Raw genomic sequence first — 19,784 nt, forward strand, 5'->3', positions numbered from 1 at the left:
AATGGATGCATTACGAATACATTAATTTGGGGGCTTTGATGTCGACAAGTGACCCTGTAAAATTCAGACTGTAGATTAGGGGGCATCAAAATTTGATTTTTCATTGATTTCAATCTTTGACCGGGTCTTACTTAGTAAGTATTAAAGATATTTAGGTTGTATTTTTACAGAATGGTCGTTACATTTTGTGGGATGATTTTATGTAGAAAACAGTAAATCACAAAAAAATGACTTCAGCTGGGTTTTCACACACTTGGTGACATTTTTACTTTAGACTTCACAGCCATTTTGAGATGGTGCCAGGGGGGTTTCACTTTTTTATGATAAAAAAATTATTAATTTATCATACAATCTGTGCAGTTTAACGTCAGAAAAATAAGACAACTAACCAACAGCGCTACATTGTATAATTTAATGTTTTGTTTAATTCAAATTCAAAGTTTGAGATTGTTTTGTGTCATGAATTTTGTTTGGCAGGGGTGGTAGGAGAACATTAGGGTAAAAAGTTTGAGAATCAATGAATGCATTAAGGATTGCAGTTACCATTCTTAACCAACAGGGGGAGATGTTTTATCTGCAATGGCCCCACAACCAGCACCATCAGTTTTCGCAAGCTGTACAGTAGCTGCGGTGTGAAACATCATAAATCAACGGTCGTCAATGGGGTGTCTTGACCCGTTAATGTAATACAGAAAATACAGCTGAAATAACAGATCAGCTGCCACCCCAAGAACCTGTGTGGAGGAATGGCTCAGCTGTTGCCATGGTTACAGAAACCCACCCCTGAAAAAACCCTGCTTGTTGCTTTTACAAACAGATTATCTGTCAAAAACATTGCAAGCGTGCATGTAACGAAATTTATATTCATCCGTTTAATCCACCACATACGCTTGCAATCAATCACACTGTAAGCCTCATTATAAAGACCCTTAATATTCATTAAAACAATCCTCATCTAATATTCATACTCACTCGTGTAATCTTCATTACTCTCACATTTATCATCAAATGAACCGAAGCATAACTACAACAAACGGTTAATCCTGATCATTGATAATATTAACGGCTATCACAACTCAAAGCGTCATTTCAAAGCAGGTACTGGCATGTAATTTTTAATCATTTATTATTCATTAATTATTCTAGAAGGCTCTATAATGGATGTTCTTCTCATCGAGCTTATTCAGCAACACGTATGACGGGTTTATTATTCCTTTCAAATCACCAAATTAGCATGTGGACTGTTAAGTAGCCATAACAAAGTGAATTCCTTATCTGTGCATTAGCATATGGAGGTGGGTGGGGTTACGCGGGGGGTGACCTTTATGAGATCATATGGATGCTTACACAAACTACAGTACAGTCAAGTAATAAAAAGCATGAGAAACCATCAGAACTGCTATAAAACGATGGGTAGGGTTGTAATAAAGAGTTAGTAGCACAACAGAGCCTGTGGCGTGCACATATTTGTATCTATTAAAACAGGTACCGTCACGGCTGGTTAACTTCCTCACATCATTTTCACAATTAAATATCATTATTAGTATTAAAATTTACGCGAAAGAGGACATGAAAGAACCTGCAGTGAAAGTACATCAGTAGTGGCTTTTAATGGCACCCACAATATTTAATGGCTAAGTCACGACTTGTCTATTTTGACAGAAGGTCTTTCGAAAAAATTACACTGCTTTTTTCTTTCAAAAGACTCCATCATTTGTGACATCCAAATCCATTTCCAAATGGGCAATTTCTTCCAAGAAACCCGAGGATCCAACATTTCATTTTTCAACCACAGACAAACAGACCCAGACTGATCACAGCTTACTCCCACCCAGCCTGTGAGCTTGATTTAGGATGCATGGAGCCTTGACTGTGAGCTCAGGACAGCAGGCTGAGCTCAGACAGATGCCATTAGCCAGAGCTGCTGCTAACAGGAAGTCGATACATGGACAGGAGACAGATTATGGCACAGCAGCCCAAAGGAGAAACAGAGAACGGCAAGTTGAGGAAAAATCTGTGGAAGAGCTGTGGAGCGTGTTGAGGGTTTTAACTGCAATTCGTAAATGACCCCTGCTGTACCTGTCTTGTATGCCCACAACCTAATGTTTTGCTAAACTAAAATGTTATGTATATACTGGAATGGATGTGCCAGCCAGCACCTTCCCAAAATACATGGGCATTCGCGGATGCACCTCATAAAGTTGGTTGAGAGAATGCCTGGAGTGTGCAGAGCTGTAATCTACGCAACCTGCGGCTACTTTGAAGCCTCTAAAGTATAGGACGCATAACTATTATTTTTAAACTCTAAGTCTATACAGCACACATTCTTTTTTAGTACTGCATTCCTCATTGAACAATAAGTAGGTGTACTTAAACATTTAACTTGTAGAGCAAAAGTAGATGAGATCTGGTAATGTGTTCCCAGAGTCAATATGGTCAATGTGTTAAAACCATAACCATCACTGAGTGACCTGTTTTGGGATCTTAATAAAGTCATGTGAAAGAGATAAAGGTTTATGTGATTAAAACATGTGCACTAAAACGCAAAGAAGTACACAAACCTCTCATATCAGCCTGCCCAGAGCGACTGGAACCAGAGTTTTGGCGTGGCATGCGCAAAGATGTGCGTAGTGGAGCCTGCCTCTGTTCATCCAGGTATGCAAGATCTTCCAGGTGGGCTGAACTAGTGGCTGAGAGAGAGAGAGAGAGAGAGAGAGAGAGAGAGAGAGAGAGAGAGAGAGAGAGAGAGAGAGAGAGAGAGAGAGAGAGAGAGAGAGAGAGAGATGAATCTGCACTGTTGGTCACTAACAAATCTGACAGAAATGAAAATTTCAACACATCCTCTGATCAGCTGTGTCAGAAAGACACTGCGTTCTCATACATTATTTTTCCTGGAGCCATTTTGATTTATTTTGTGAAGGATGCATGCACATTTTTTGGATTTAAAGGACGTGGACCCCTTAATTTTTCATTTGATTAACTGAAAGATTTAAACATTTTCTAAAATAACTGAAAATGTGTTCGTCTGAAAAAATGATGGACAGCTTAGTTTTTGGCCAAACTATCCCTTTAAGCTGCATTCAGACTAGCAGCGACAAGCAGTAGCAGAGCGTCACCATCTCACTGATTTCAATGAAAGTTTGGCCACTTCCGACAACACGAGCAACAGTGACCATTGGTGACTGGATGGGGCGTGTCCAGTCATGCGAAAAAGTTGAAAAATGTTTAACTTTATGCGAATTATTTACGTTTCGGGAGCGACTACCAATAAGATCGAAGCAGTGGAGTTCACGTCATCCGTCTCTCGTCTGGTACTCGAGTGAACGGTACTCATTTATGACAACCTGATTAAAAAATTCCTATTTTAAAAGAGACGAGTGATACACTGCGACAAAGTCGCTTATAAGGTGAATGTACCTTTACTGGCCCAAGTAAAAAAGAAAACACATTCCAGGTCCCGGTGATATTTTGGTTCACGGATAAGGCTTAGGGCCACCATCACACATTTTACAGGATTCGAAAAAAATAACAAATCTTATGTCTTGAAAAAAAAATGCTGCATCTGTCCTCAACAAACATACAATGTAAGGTATTTATCCCACCTATAGTATGAATGGCATGGGAAACGTTCAAGTGGTTACTGCTCGTAGTATGAGCAGCAGCAATACCTATAGATAATAGTAAATAAATATTTATATCACGTCCGTTATTATTATTATAATTATTTATACCTGTATGGTTTATTAACAAAAGATACGGTTACCGTAGTAAACTTTTATGAGGGATATAAATCTAAAGCATCAATATGAGATATTAAAAACGTCTTCCACACCCTACATCTGCACTGCAGACGGTCTGACTAGCATCACTGTGTCGCTGAATTTATGGACGTTCAAACTGCGTCACAAGGACTTTGGTTTTACACCACCATAGTGGCTGTGCACCAGAAAGCTTGTATGCAATTTACACTTGAATGTGCAGAGGATGTGCAACTGTTTGTAGCGAGAGAGAAAACAAAAGATCATGTCACTCACTCGTTTTACTCTATTGTAGAGAGCATGTGTGTTAAAGGGCTCCTATTATGCAAAATTTACTTTTACAAGGTGTTTGGACAAACATGTGTGTTGACACCATACAATAAAAAAAATCCACCCACTCCTTCTTTTTTAATTCCCATACAACCAAAGCAGTCTCATTAGACATGCAATGTGACATCACAATGATAAAGTCCCACCCACAGCCACTAACCTCTAGATACCATAGTTTCCACCTTCAGTGGGTTGGACGCTGTCCGCCATATCTCAATAGTGAGATACTTTTGTCTCAGACTGTAATAATAGAAATCTTATCGATCAAAAGCAGTAGCTCATTTGCATTCAAAGGTACAGACATAAAAAAGCGTGCCAAATAGGGGTATTTTGGACATGCTATAACAAATGACCTGTGTGTTTTTTTGAGTTGAAACTTCACAGACACATTCTGGGCACATCTAAGACTTCTATTAGATCCTGTAAAAATGGGCATAATAGGTGCTCTTTAAGACAGAACGGGACATGGTGTCTGTCGCTGCAGGGTACCTTGACCTTTTTATCTTCCCTACAGGTTTATATGAGGGCTGTAAATGAGTGCTTCAATCACACAGTGCTCTTTAACCATCGCAGTAACCCCACCGTCTAACCCAGAGACCAGCATGAATGCAAAACCGCCGCCCTTTTGCAGAAAGAAAGTAGCAGCACCGTGGATAATTTATATTCATGATCTGGGACTTTTAACAGAACCTTAACAGCATCTTTCCATGTTATTTAGGGGATGAACCAGCACTAGGAATATATCCCCAGATGAACAAAGATTTACTTAAGAGTGTAGACAAACAGAAAATCACTTTAATTGCATTCATAGTTTTACTCTTTATAATACCCTGAAGCTGACAGTTCTGCTTACATCAAACATCGTACTGCAGGGAGAGATGGAGATTCACATTAAGCTCACACATTAAAACCAGGAGCTAAAACCATTCATAAAACCTGTAGGAGATTGACACAGATGTCCTTGCTTTGCAGTTACAGGGCCCGGACCCGCTTCAGAGCTCAAATGGCCCATAAAACTCGAAAGAGGGGCACTTCCCTTGCTCTCAGAGTAATCACTGCACCCCTTTAGTGACCTTGACATTTAAAAACGATTGGAAACACGTGTCCGCTGACTTTGAGGGGAAGATTATGTGGGATATTTCCTCTCTCTGGACTTCACCATCCAGTGAACAGACATGTTCAAAGACCCCAAGCAGAACGGGCTTCACACAGAGCTGAGTGCAAACATTCACACGTGTATGAGATGAATGTAAGGGCTTGGAAAGGACTAGAAGTTTGGTCTCAAACTAAATAAAATAAATCCATTTTGATTAACCTGGGTAAAATGTGTTTTCTATACCAAGAATGTGACGAGATGAAAACCACTATTTTCTGTTACAAACTTTCACAAAGCATCTTTAAGTTATAATAACATACAAAATTCAAATTTATAATTTGATTTTCAAAGATTTATTATAAAAACTGATAATTTTTCCCGCAAAATGCAATAAATACATGACATGTTTTTTTCCCCAAAATGCTATAAATCTATTGAATCAATATATAAATGTGCATTCATCTTTGCCATGTTATATTCATTTAGTTGACTATTGGAATACACGGATTTAAAAAATTAACATTAATGGCATTAATCAAAACACTTATTTTGTCATATTAAGAACACTGTCATTGCTGCTGTCATCCTTGGGACTTCGTCGCTATACTTTTTTGACAGCAATCAGCTGTAAAATGTTTTGGTCCTGCTTGATTTTCGTTAACTTCGAGTAAAATAATGGAAAGTTTTTCATAAGACCCACTGGGGTCAAAGTGTTAGCATGACAGAAGCTTGATGCTGTCGGAAGAACAAGCAACAGCCGGCATTTTTCCTTCGCCTGAGTGCCTTTCACGTAAATTATTAGATGTTGATGTCTTACGTTTCTTTCCTGTCACGGAAAACCACCACAGGTTTATCAATGCCATCAAAAGTATTATTTTGTTTTGTTTGTTTGTTGATCGCAAAGTAGATGAGGAAAACTGGGATTCAGTGTGCATTCAAAGCACTGTCATTAATGTTTACAATGCATGGAATGGAGCGCTGTGATTTGTTGAGCGGATTTATTGCATTCTGCAGAGAAGGAGGACTAGCGTTTATCGTGTTTTGGAAAAAAGGGAGAAAAGATGACAGAATAACACGGCGGATATCGGATTTTGCATAGAATTAAGAATTTATTTTTAAATACTGAGCTGATACAATAATGCACCAAAATACACTACTTTTAATTTATCACGTTTTGGAACCAAATCTTCATATATAGTGCAGAATGCTAGTATAAAATTTCCATACCAGCCAATGAAATTTAATGTTGACTTACCGGCCACAGAATTGGGGCGGGGCATGAGGTAGAGAGGGATGGAGTGGGCGGAGTGAGATACAGAATGTTCCAGGCTTCTCTCTGGAATTTTGTTGAGGCTGTACGTCGAGGCGGCCATGTTTTCATCCACACGGTACAGAAAGGAGTCCGCGCCCATTGACTTCTGTGCCTGCCAGAGTTTTAGACTGCCCCGTGAACTCTCACTGTGTTTACCATGTTCGGCATTCTCAGAGTAACTTGTGAGCGTTGCTGGTGGAGAGAGATGAGAAATATTTATAATCTTTCAGTACATATGATTTCATATAGACTATTATTTTATTGTTAGTATTGCTTATATGAAAAAAAACGGCTACATGTGCTTAGTAGTATTAATGTCAAAATGCAAACCTACAGACAACTGTATTTGCAGTTGGTATTGGGAATGTGCATGTAGTTTGCAATAATACCAAGTGTTGGACATATTTCCAAAGCTTCCGTTTTTACTTATTGTTTTACCGCCTGTACAAATACGGATTTACTGTGAAGATGCTTTGCAACAATGCAAAACTGTGAAAAGCACCATTTAAATAAGTTTAAATTGAAAAGTGTCCAAAAGATCACAGTTTACTTTACAAAGTGAACTGAAAAGCCCACTCTATATAACTTAACTTTACGGCTACCGATTTCTTCTCAGGCCTGGAGCTAAACAGTCGTTTTCTTATGTGGTAAATAATTCAGTACAGATCTATTCAATAAAAGACTTTTCTAAGGCAAAGCCAGTCTAAATGTGTTACCTAAAAAGTTATCTTACCGTGTCCAACAAAACACATTACCTATAATGCCGCTGTCTCTGCTCTCCAGTGTAGAGGTGGGGCTTGTGATAGATCCGTAAGCACAGTCACGGGAGCCCGTGGTACCCGGGACTCCGGCGGGCAATGTGGAGCAGGGGCTGCCAGCAGGAGGTGATGCTGTGCTGCTAGCTAAACTAGAGCAAGGGCTGATCCTCTGGGTCATGGAGATGGCCTGAAGATAAGAAAAGAGCGAGAATAAATGAGAAACAGACAGAACATAAATTATTAAGGGAAAGTAAAGTCCAATATCACATATGCATTGAGCAAGCCAAAGGTACCAAAATACTTTATTGTCCAACAGGTGCAGAATCATTATTAAAGCTTGTGTACTTTTATACATATTCAATGCCAACTCAAAGGAAAAATGTTGTATATATACACTGTATAAATGTGACCCTGTCTGAGAAATCCAGGCTAAAGTCTCATACTGTAATCTAAATAACATTGAGAGGCTCAAAGTAGTCATTGCCTTTCATGGCTTCTTAAATATTCATTCCAATCTTTGACATGGCAATATTAAAGATATCAAGGTTATTTTTCGCAGTATGTTATTTACATTATGTAGGAGGATTTTATGTAGAAAACAATAAATCACAATCAAATGACGTTAGCTGGGTTTACAGACTGGGTCACAAATATTTCTGCTCGATCAGTTCACCACTGCAGCGCCACTGAATGACTTTCACATACAAAAAAGCCCACAGAAGTGGAAATCTGCTCTCTGGTATATAATGATACAGTGCAGCTCTATATTTCTGCTGAGTGCTGCATACCCATGTGAAATTATCTCTTTTTATGGCTTACGCAGACAATCTTTCCACAGTGACTCAATATTATGTTATTCAATACATTGTTTTTCGCTTAATGGTATATAACTGACAGAACTTTAAATTTTCAACTCGTAACCAAATGGAAAAAGGAAGCAGACGGCGTGTTATTTTGGAGTAAGAGTCTGTCATAATGTGGTCGTAAGATGAACAAAACCCTAACAGGGTGGCATATTGAATTTCAAGAGACAAACAAAGTGAGAAACATAAAGAAACAGAAACGATGAGTTCTTATGAAAAAAAAGAGAACTGGATATAAATCACCTTGAATGAACCGTGCCAGTTTATGTCTTATACAGTAGTAAATGGGTAACAATGTTTGATGGATAGATGGATGGATGGATAGAAAACAAATTGATGGATAGATGGACGAATGAATGGATAAGATAGACAGAAAACAAATAGGTGGATGGATGGATGGATGGATGGATAGATAAATACATGGATGGATGCATGGAAAGATAGATGGATGGATAGATGGATAAGTGGATGGATAGAAAACAAATAGATGGATAGATGGATGGACGGATAGATAGAAAACAAGTAGATGGATAGATGGATGGACGGATAGATAGAAAACAAATAGATGGATAGATGGATGGACAGATAGATAGAAACAAATAGATGGATAGATGAATGGATGGATGGAAGGATGGATGATAGATAGATAGAAAAAAAATGGATGGATAGATGGATGGACGGCTAGATAGAAAACAAATAGATAGATAGATGGATTGATGGATGGATGGATAGATAGAAAACAAAAAGATGTATAGATAGACGTATGAACAGATGGATGCTTGGATAGGTAGAAAACAAATAGATGGATAGATGGATGGACGGATAGATAGAAAACAGATAGATGGATGGACGGATAGATAGAAAACAGATAGATGGATGGACGGATAGATAGAAAACAGATAGATGGATGGACGGATAGATAGAAAACAGATAGATAGATAGATAGATAGATAGATAGATAGATAGATAGATAGATAGATAGATAGATAGATAGATAGATAGATAGATAGATAGATAGATAGATAGATAGATAACAAATGGATGGATAGATGGATGGATGGAGGGACGGATGGACGGACGAATGGAAGGAAAACAAATAGATGAATAGATGGATGGACGGTTAGATAGAAAACAAATAGATGGATAGATGGATGGACGGATAGATAGAAAACAAATAGATGGATAGATGGATGGAAAGATAGATTGAAACAAATAAATGGATAGATGAATGGATGGATGGATGATAGATAGAAAACAAATAGATGGATAGATGGATGGACGGATGGATAGAAAACAAATAGATGGATAGATGGATGGACGGATAGATAGAAAACAAATAGATGGATGGATAGATAGATGGAAGATAGATAGATAGATAGATAGATAGATAGATAGATAGATAGATAGATAGATAGATAGATAGATAGATAGATAGATAGATAGATAGATAGATAGATAGATAGATAGATAGATAGATAGATAGGTAGATAACAAATGGATGGATAGATGAATGGATGGATGGATGATAGATAGAAAACAAATAGATGGATAGATGGATGGACTGCTAAATAGAAAACAAATAGATAGATAGATAGATAGATAGATGGATGGATGGATGGATGGATGGATAGAAAACAAAAAGATGTATAGATGGACGTATGAACAGATGGATAGGTAGATGGTTGGATGGATGCTTGGATAGGTAGAAAACAAATAGATGGATAGATAGATGGATAGACGGATGGATAGATAACAAATGGATGGATAGATGGATGGACGGCTAGATAGAAAACAAATAGATAGATAGATGGATGGATGGATGGATGGATGGATAGACAGAAAACAAAAAGATGTATAGATGGACGTATGAACAGATGGATAGGTAGATGGTTGGATGGATGCTTGGATAGGTAGAAAACAAATAGATGGATAGATGGATGAACGGATGGATAGATAACAAATGGATGGATAGATGGATGGACGGCTAGATAGAAAACAAATAGATAGATAGATGGATGGATGGTTGGATGGATGGATGGATAGACAGAAAACAAAAAGATGTATAGATGGACGTATGAACAGATGGATGGGTAGATGGTTGGATGGATGCTTGGATAGGTAGAAAACAAATAGATGGATAGATGGATGGACGGATGGATAGATAACAAATGGATGGATAGATGGATGGACGGCTAGATAGAAAACAAATAGATAGATAGATGGATGGATGGATGGATGGATGAATGGATGGATGGATAGACAGAAAACAAAAAGATGTATAGATGGACGTATGAACAGATGGATAAACAAATGGATGGTTGATTGGATAGAAAACAAATAGATTGATAGATGGACCGACAGACGGATGTAAAGATGGACGGATGGATAGACATATGATAGATAGATGCTTGGATAGATGGACATATGGACAGATAGATGAATGGATGTATGGAAAGATAGATGGATAGATAAATGGATAAGTGGATGGATAGGTAGATGATAGATAGATGCTTGGATAGATAGAAAACAAATAAATGGATGGATGGAGAGAAAACAATAAACAGAATCTTTATAAACTTTATTAACTCAGTTGTTGTTCTGTCTAGAAGCTGATTTAGGCATAGGGTGTTCTTTCATAAAACATTGATTTAAGACAAGTCAACTGTCTGTGGCGATGGCATTTGTGGTGATAAAACAAAGATTCTGGGTTAAGAAGGACATGAGGGCAAGTAAATTACCACATTTTTACTTCTGGGTTGAAATTTTCTTGTGCGGGCAGACTAAAAAACTTTTTAACAAGATCTTGGACTCAGTAACTTTCCATATATGTCTACATAGTTCTACACCTTTTGTCTGATTCAGGGTTCGATGTGCGTGGGTGAGATTGGAGATTTCTCTTGTGTTGCAGAAAACATGGCAATTTGGTGACCACGCTCGCTTGGCAGGAACCAGATGCTAAAATAGCTCAATGGAGGTATCGAGAAAAGTTCCGCCCAGCAGAGGACGGCAGAAAGCCTTGTGTTCTGTGATGCATTGCTGGGCTCAGCTATGTGTCTGAACGATGAGGTCAAACTGAACTGCAAACACTTTTCTTTGACTTTTAAGTAACCATTACAAGGCTACAGGATACATATTGCTTTAATTTCTTCAACTGACTTACTATACTACACATTAAAAAGGACAGTCTACATTCAATTCTTCAAATGTAAGCATGCTGAAGTCAATAGCAGATGTTCACAGGAGATTCCTGAGGAAAATCAGTCTGGACTGTAAATACAGTAGCAGCAGGGGTTCGAGCTCTAACATTCGGCATCTGCCTGGTGCGACGAGCCTAGTTAGACTACAACTGTGTGAATACACTGGTGTTAATCTGAAACACAGTCACATCTGTCGAGATTCAGGTTGTTTTCACTAGGGCTCTAAATATAAATTGTGTGTCCCATTAAAAAATCAATTCTGAAACGCAAGGCTCCGATTCTGTGTTTCATGCACAACTTGTGCGTGTACTACGGCATTTTGGTCAGTAAGAAGTCCTTCAATCTAAAATCATTATGATTCGTTTATAATGTGCATTTAAAAAAGCAACACTCGTTAAAAAAAATCATTTAAAATATTCTTTATTATCATGAAAATACATGAAACAATTTGAAGGATGGCCATATAAATATTCCTATAGACATTTCCTGGAATAGCATTCGTAATGCTACTTCTTCTGTGGCACAATTGGAGTTTCTGCACGAGAGCGCCCTCTGGCTTTTGGGTGTGCCTGGATTTCATCCGTAATTCATTAAAATTCATTCATTGAGACAATGCGCATTTGCACAATTAATCGTTACAGCCCTAGTTTTCACATATGTTGGTACGGCCTCAGAGCACACCAGATAACATTGTATCATTTTTAGTTAGTTCGGTTCGTGTTCACATGTTTTTACCATACTTGAAACGCCGCACCGTACACCATGTGACAACTGTCAGTGCCGTCATTGGTCTCTGACAGCTCTGACTCCTATGGCCACCCCCCAAATGTTTCCATGACAACCAGCCTGACATGAAGAGCTAAGCTAGCGAGATACGGAGATTAACTAAGCATGTCTTTACAAATTTTTTTTAGCTTTAATGCAGCATTGCGCAATTGTTCTATTAAAGCCAGCGAATGCAAGACAACAAATCTCTGCAATGGACGAAGATTGCCCACAACTGCTACTCTCTCTCATGTTTGTCGTTTACCCACAATATAACACTCGGCTTACGACGGCCAATCCTGTAATTGATTCGGCCCGAAGTCGAGCAGCTTTCACACCACAGATGGGCCGCACCAGAGTTCAGCGATAGCCGTTCCGAGACCCCTGTTTAGAGTGGTCTCAGAGCAACCAGTAAGTGTGCACCAAAGTGCGGCTGTTGTGTTCACAATGACCCAAACCAACCCGTACTTGGACCGAAAGCTAATTTGGGCTGACCTAAATAGTGCCAGTGTGAAAACACCCTTACTTTGCGTTCACACCGCCACAGTAGAAAGCGTCAAAAAATGCTCTGGCTGACCTGCCAACGACGCTATAGAAAAATTGTAATAGATGCTGGGGTGCTCGAATGGATTCTCTGGAATCCTCTTAAGCAGTGGTTTCCGCCTTCCAATTAGTCCCGACAAACGTTTCTGCCTTCTGATTGGTTGCCGCCGAACCGCGTCATAGCTAACTACCATAAAGTTGAGCTGATTTCAACTGTCCTCGACGATCACACCGAACATGACCCGCCGCTGCTCGCCGAAGCTTGCTTTTCCGAAAAATAATTTAACAATACATTTTAAGTTACAAAAAGTTTTTTTACTCGGCCTGGATTGAAGGAGACATGCTGGATAAACAGAGCATCTGAGTGCACTAAACAGGATTGAGTGTGTTGGTGTGCATGAGTTCAAACCTGAGGGTCATCTTGTTCCTCCATACCATACTGAGCACCAGCAGGCCCTTCGCTCACTTTGTCTCCGAGCAGGAAGCCCAGTCGCGTCATTAATGTGTTGGCTGCCTCGTCCACAGATGGAGGGGGACCCAGCTCCTGGCCTTCGTCTCCTACAAGAATACAACAGAGATGGAGTAAAAAAGCACAAAGAAACTTCAGGCTATACAGATGCTGTGGTATTGCTTTTTAAAACAGTGGCACAAATAATGAGATAAATCAGGACAGTGTTTAAAATACAGATACTTTAATTAAAGATAATGCAACAGACTGCAAAGCATCTTTAGCCTGGACTATAGTCTGTTTTTTTTACGTGTACATACGCACACAATCGAAAACACAATCTTGCAATGTATAGTTTATTTGACTCATACGTGTAACCGGATGTTCAACGCATGTGCATTGCGACAAAATGCAACGCATAACCTGGGATACATACAACATTCTACTGTAGGTGCATGCGCAACCATCAGTACAGTTTGCCGATATTCTCATCGTGAATGTTAATCTGCATGTATTTTAAAGAGCTAAACCATAACTTTATTGTTGCGATGACACACGTGTCCTCGCTACAGCACGCTCCTTACGGCATTGTTTCTACTTCTTGTCCACACAGAGGGTTTTCCGAGAATGTTACTAGGTCCTCTTTCCGGGAGCGATCCCAGAACATGTTTGCGTTCACACAGAAGTCTGTCTAGCAATTTTACGGGTATTTTCCGGGCCCAAAGTGCTGTGTGAATGAGGTTCAAGTCTCATACCTCACAGTCATTATGTATTGGATGTACAATAAATGACCCATGATATTGTCTAAATTGTTTGTAAAGGCTGCGGTAAGGGAGTATTTTTGGCAGGAATATTATATTCACAAAAGCAGCGTTCCGTGACTTTAACATCAGTGATGGGATTGTTATGATTTTTGTAATTCCACATGTCCTACTGCATGAGACGAAAGATTGTCAGTCACTGGCTCTCCGCCGCATACCTGTGGTTTATTTCTAACTGCGCTCTCCAAACGGCCCCATTCCAACAAAATCTTGCTGTTGCTGCAACTAAGTCATACATCAATCTGGTTCATTTGCACTTCTCCCTCATATGGATTTCCCAAACCAAATGAATAGCAGATAAGATGGGTAAACTAGACCACACAGCCATATTTACTGTTGTGAATTAGCAGTATAAAAAACCAAATGCTTCAAACAGATCTTAACTTCAAAACACTAAAGCACGCCACAATCCCTATCGCAGTGGATGTCGAAGCGGTTTTGAATCCGGACGCAGATGAGGTTACTGATCCAACATGAAGCATGACACCGTCCCAGTCAAAACAGAGAAGACTTCAAAGACAAGAGGTGTCCCACAGTGGCTAAATCCACACAGAGAAGAGCTTTTTAAGGATTAAGGTTTTTTTATCCATACAGTTCACCTTTCACCAGCAAAACAGAACAGACTATTTAAAAGAAAGAGTCGGAGCAGAAAGATACCGACCGAGTCAAGGCACTTGCACAGCACAGAGTGGTCTTACTGTCAATCCCTGGTCTCTGAGATGCCTCTCCTCTCTAAAATATAAAAAACCTCTGGTTAACTTTCAGAAGTCGCTCTTAAAAGTACCATAAGATAATTTTAGAAAATGTCCGACAGTGGAGAGAGATTCTCAAAAGCTTGAATCTCATGTGAGACATGTGATACTGTATGACCAAATAAACCCTGAACATGAAAGACCAACGCAACTGAAAGATGTACGAAATGATGCAACGCAACTGAAAGATGCTAATAGCGTTAACCAGGCAACAGGATATCAAACGGCAGGCTGCTAACCTAGATACAAACATCAACATCAATGATGAAGGCAACACTATAGTAGATCGAAGTAAATGACTTTGGTGCATTTTAATATGTTTAATGTTTGTATACGTCTCACCCAATGAAGTTGTGTTAAACAGTTGTTACTTAGTCATTCTTACACATCATTAGTAAAGCTTGTCAGTTTGTCTTCGTTAGTTTTGGCTACTTCTAGGGATGCACTGATACCGATACTGCTATCGGCCTCGATACCACATTTTCTAAAGTACTCGTTAAAAGTCCCCCGATACCTGGAATCGATACCACGATCTGAGAAATGTCTATGTTTGAGCGGCGTGTAAGGGGTTAATGCCTCGTGTTGTCCAAAGAGGCAGAGTTTACAACAAACTGGAAAACTAGTCCTTTGTTTTTTTTTTTGTTAAATTATATGACTGAAGCTTTTACCTGTAAATTTAAATCATGTTTTTTATTAAGTACTCGGTATCGGTATCGGCAAGTACTGAAATGCAAGTACTCGAATTCCAAAAAAGGGGTATCGGTGCATCCCTAGCTACTTCCAAATATATATGTTACATTGGCTGGGGTAACTATTTAAACATGACACACATCACACGACAATACTACTTTTCCACTTTAAATAACCAAGGCTACAAATTAGTTTCCGGTTTTGGAATTGGATTTCAATGGTGTCCAATCTTTGGAATTCACTGGGTACTAACAGACAGTCGCTTGCGTTTTCTCTTTATTTTTTTTGTAAAAAAAGCGTTGTCATGGTAACTATAGGTTTTGTAAAAGATTGTGCTAAAGCATCTGTCTCTCCTTCATTTTCTCTCACTCCCTGCACCTCAGGCAGAACGTATGTCACTTGTGCCAGCGTTTAATAACTTAAGAAACCCACTAATGACACCAGCAGACGTTAAAACGGCGGAACGGTGGAAAATTCTGTTCATTACAAGCAGCAGATCTGTGAGGTTTGTTTGTCTTTTCATTCATTCAAATCATAATGCCTTTCGTTTCAGAAAGCGTTTGGCTCTTTAAAATTTCTTTGGTGTGCAGATGGTAAAAAAGAAGTTTGGAAGGTTTTGCAAGCATGATGTGGTTGCAGAAATATGCCCATTCTGAGCTTAAGTAAAATTCACTAAAAAGCAAATATGCCTGAAATATATGTACGCAGAACAAAGAATTTACATACCTGTTGAGCGCACACACACACTCATACACATCTGTATCAGTGATAACCAATTGGATGTCAAAAAGACCACACAGATTGGACGCGTGTTTGTATGTGTGTGTGTGTGTATGTGTGTGTGTGTCTGTGCAAGTGTATGTACAAGTTGCATGTACCGTGCCTTTGTAAGCATTTGTACTTCATATCATATACAGTACTGTGCAATAGTAAGTGTGCTTAGTGCCAAGAGAGGTCACACTTAATACTGAATTTTGCCAGAAGCAGCCATTTTATTATCTGAATTTTTTTGTGCACATATTTCCTATTTTTTGCCCAATAAAGAGAGCGGAAAATAAATATGGATGTCATTAAAACCCTGCTAAAAAAGCTTGTGGTGGACTTTTGCACAAAACTGTATATGTTTGTGTTTGCATTGATGTGTGTGTGTGTACTTTATATTTTTGTGTGATTGTGTCAGCAGGGAGGTTTACTACGAGATGTAAGGAAAAACGACCAAGAGTGATTTACGACCAACAGGTTTCCTACAGCTGAGATCAGACACATATGTTTCTCTACAAAAGAATTTAGCTTTGTGGTAAACATTTTGGGGTGGTTTCCCGGACCGGGCTTATCCTAGTCTTAGACTAAAATGGATGTTTGAGCTGCCTTAATTTAAAAACATCTTGCTGTGACATATCTTAACACATATCAGTGTCATTGTTTTGTCTCGGGATGCACACCAGTATTGTTTTTGTAAAGTTTGTTTGTAAAAACAACTTAAATATGTCCTAATATAACCAAGGCCTAGTCCTGAATTAATCTAAACCCTGTCTGGGAAACTGCAACAATAAACCAGGTTCACAAAGCATTAGATTAAATACAGCACTTGAAAACAACATAAATGCTTCCCTTGTCTTGTAATAAAAACACAAAAATGCAAAATACTCGTCTCTATTGTTTTTCAAGACGACAATGAGTGTACCATAAACCTAAGATGTTGACATTGTACATCTCATCTGTAAAGGCCCCATGAGGGCTGTTTAAAGTTCCACTCTTTAACCGCACTGCAGAGTAACAAAATTGGCTCCGCTTCCTGTTTCGGACCCCCTTGGGGGAACCTGGGTCCCGAGGGAAATGTACTGTTTGCACTTTCTCGAGAGCAAAAACCATCACTACCTTAGGAGTTTAAGCTTGTTGTCTTTTCCTGATGTTACTGCTGCTTTTAAAACCTACAGGGATGCGAAAGAGGATTGAGCAATGAACGTGCTGATTGGTTCAGTGTCTTACACCCATTAGTATGCACCGCTAGAAATCACTGCTGTTCAGTATAAAGTGATATACAGCTTGTGTAACCGCACATGCAAAAAGCTGCCTGCGTAGCAAAGAATATAAAACTCAGCAAAAAGGAGGAAAAATTGAATCGTTGAACTTCTAATAGCAGGGTTGCAATGATAGAGGCTGCTGGCTTAATCTAATAATTTAAATATCATTCCATTGCCTCAGACACAGGGTTTCCTACGCCTGTAAAACACTGCATACCGACCCACTAAACTGCGGGGTGGCCTATCGTGACTGTTTTACAGTAGGGCAAACTGAAGGACTTTCTCAAGCACACATTTTAAACCAACAAGGACTACACTGTACTGTAACTTGATTATTAAACCTTTTCCAATTGGAAAATAGGTGTTCTAGGTAGTTGTGAAGGCGATTGGTTGCGTGTAGCCCACCTGACCTCTTAGTATATTCTGATGTAGCCTATATGTGATCCTGGACCACAAAACCAGTCATAAGTCGCATTGGTATGCATGTACATTAGCAATAGCCAAAATACATTGTAAGGGTCAAAATCATTAGGACATTAAAGGGGACATTTCACAAGACTTTTTTTAAGATGTCATTGTCAAATAAATCTTTGGTGTCCCCAGAGTGGGTATGTGAAGTGTTAGCTCAAGATACCATATAAATAATTTATTATAGCATGTTAAAATTGCCACTTGGTAGGTGTGAGCAAACATGTCCTTTTAAATGCAAATGAGCTGATCATTGGATAGTGTTGGATTAAGGGGCGGTATTATCCCCTTCTGACATCACAAGGGGAGCCAAAATTGGAGGCCAAATTCAATGACCTATTTTTTCACATGCTTGCAGAAAATGGATAACCAAAACTAAGTTACTGGGTTGATCTTTTTAAAATTTTCTAGGTTGATAGAAGCACTTGGGATACTATTTCGATTTACATGTAGATTTTCATTATATGTCCCTTTTAAGCAAAGATCATGACCCATGATGATATGTTTGCAAATTTCCGACCATAAATATTTTCAAATAATAGCTTATGTATTTATGATGTATAAATCTCAATTAAAAAATGACTATGACCATTTACTTTTGTGGTCCAGGGTCACATATAAAACCGAGAGAGAAGGGAGAGAAAAACAGACACTAAGCACAATGAATTACCATAACCTCCAAGCAATGGTTCTCCAAAAAAAATCTGTGTCCGAAAATAACATCCCAAAGCTGTTTTGACTTAAAAAACCTCATTGGTAGAAGACGGCTATGCGATGACAGGGTGGCTGTCTCAACTGGGCGGCACAACTAACAAACCAAGATCCAAGAAGCAGACCGGCTGTTCTGGCGGTTTAGAAATAGAGGGCAAAAGAAAGAAAATGAGCAACAAAGAGACTCACAAAACAAATCTTGGCTAAACAAAAAGAGCTAGTCTGTCATTGTGAGACATTTTAAATGTGGAATCAAACTGAACTTGAGTCTCCACCCCAGAATTTCAAAAAGGTTTTGTTGTTAACCCATACTGAATTCAGATGTGGGCAGGTGTTCTGGGCTGTTGCTATGCAGTCACCTAATAGAAGTATCCCAAAAATCGACCTCGGCAAAACTGTATGTGACCTTACGCCCCAGCTGTGCTACCGACGATGATTTGCCGTATTTAGTGGATGACTGAGAGGACCAGACTTCTGAAGGCCGTGGTTTTGGCCATCGATCAAATTCGGATCGCTCCATCTCCCCTTTCCACCAACTCACACCATTTACACCCTACCCATCTATAGATCTCATTTACTTTCAAATCTCCCCTAATCGAGATAGATTACACCTCAGGCAAGACTCCAGTCCATCTCCATCACTCTAATTGACAGGCTGCCCGTGCGGGACTGCCACGTTTCCTTGCATCAAAGGTATGAAGTTGTCACAGGCGTTATTGAGGGAGGGAATCAGAAAATCAATTAATATTCTAGTTATTGCATAACTAAGCTTCTTTGGTCATCGGAAATACATTGATCCGCTTCAGCTTTTGTCCGTCTATACTGAAAGACTTCATTATTGCTGTTCCCCTGTCTAAAATCAGAGTTAATTTAATCCATACCTACAAGGCCACAACCTATAGAGGTTAGCTCTAACCTTGCTCTTATGGCGCTTTTCCATTACATAGTACCCCACGGTTTGGGTCAGGTTAGGTCAGCTGACTTCACTTTGGCTTGGTTTCCTTTTCCATCGAGTTTAGTAACACTTTGGAGTGGGAGGGATTATAAGCGTGTCGTTATATTTGTGCTACCTACTGCTGTGACATCATACAAGTGAGAGGGTCATTGTACGTTCCCATACCTTCATTTATTTTTCAGTCCACCACAAAATTAAAATTGACCACTACAAAAAGAGGTTTGCACATCGCGTTATCACTACCTCTGTACAAACACCGCTCCGTTGAGCCTCATTTAAGTTGCATTTAAGCA

At 39.2% G+C, this 19,784-nt stretch overlaps 1 protein-coding gene across 2 annotated transcripts in view; it reads right to left on the minus strand.

Annotated features, from left to right (window-relative positions):
• The window catches only part of tanc2a (tetratricopeptide repeat, ankyrin repeat and coiled-coil containing 2a), a 147,824-nt gene that overhangs the window by 19,366 nt on the left and 108,674 nt on the right, over positions 1–19,784 (minus strand). For both annotated transcript variants that reach the window (XM_065252740.2, XM_065252741.2), the window contains 4 exons: positions 13,032–13,180; positions 7,252–7,441; positions 6,440–6,688; positions 2,562–2,690 (listed from right to left, as the gene is read on the minus strand). In XM_065252740.2, the coding sequence (XP_065108812.1) occupies positions 2,562–2,690; positions 6,440–6,688; positions 7,252–7,441; positions 13,032–13,180 (717 nt within the window). The remainder of the gene's footprint in view (positions 1–2,561; positions 2,691–6,439; positions 6,689–7,251; positions 7,442–13,031; positions 13,181–19,784) is intronic.

The sequence above is a fragment of the Paramisgurnus dabryanus genome, chromosome 3, assembly GCF_030506205.2.
Source record: "Paramisgurnus dabryanus chromosome 3, PD_genome_1.1, whole genome shotgun sequence".
Classification (NCBI taxonomy): Eukaryota; Metazoa; Chordata; class Actinopteri; order Cypriniformes; family Cobitidae; genus Paramisgurnus; species Paramisgurnus dabryanus.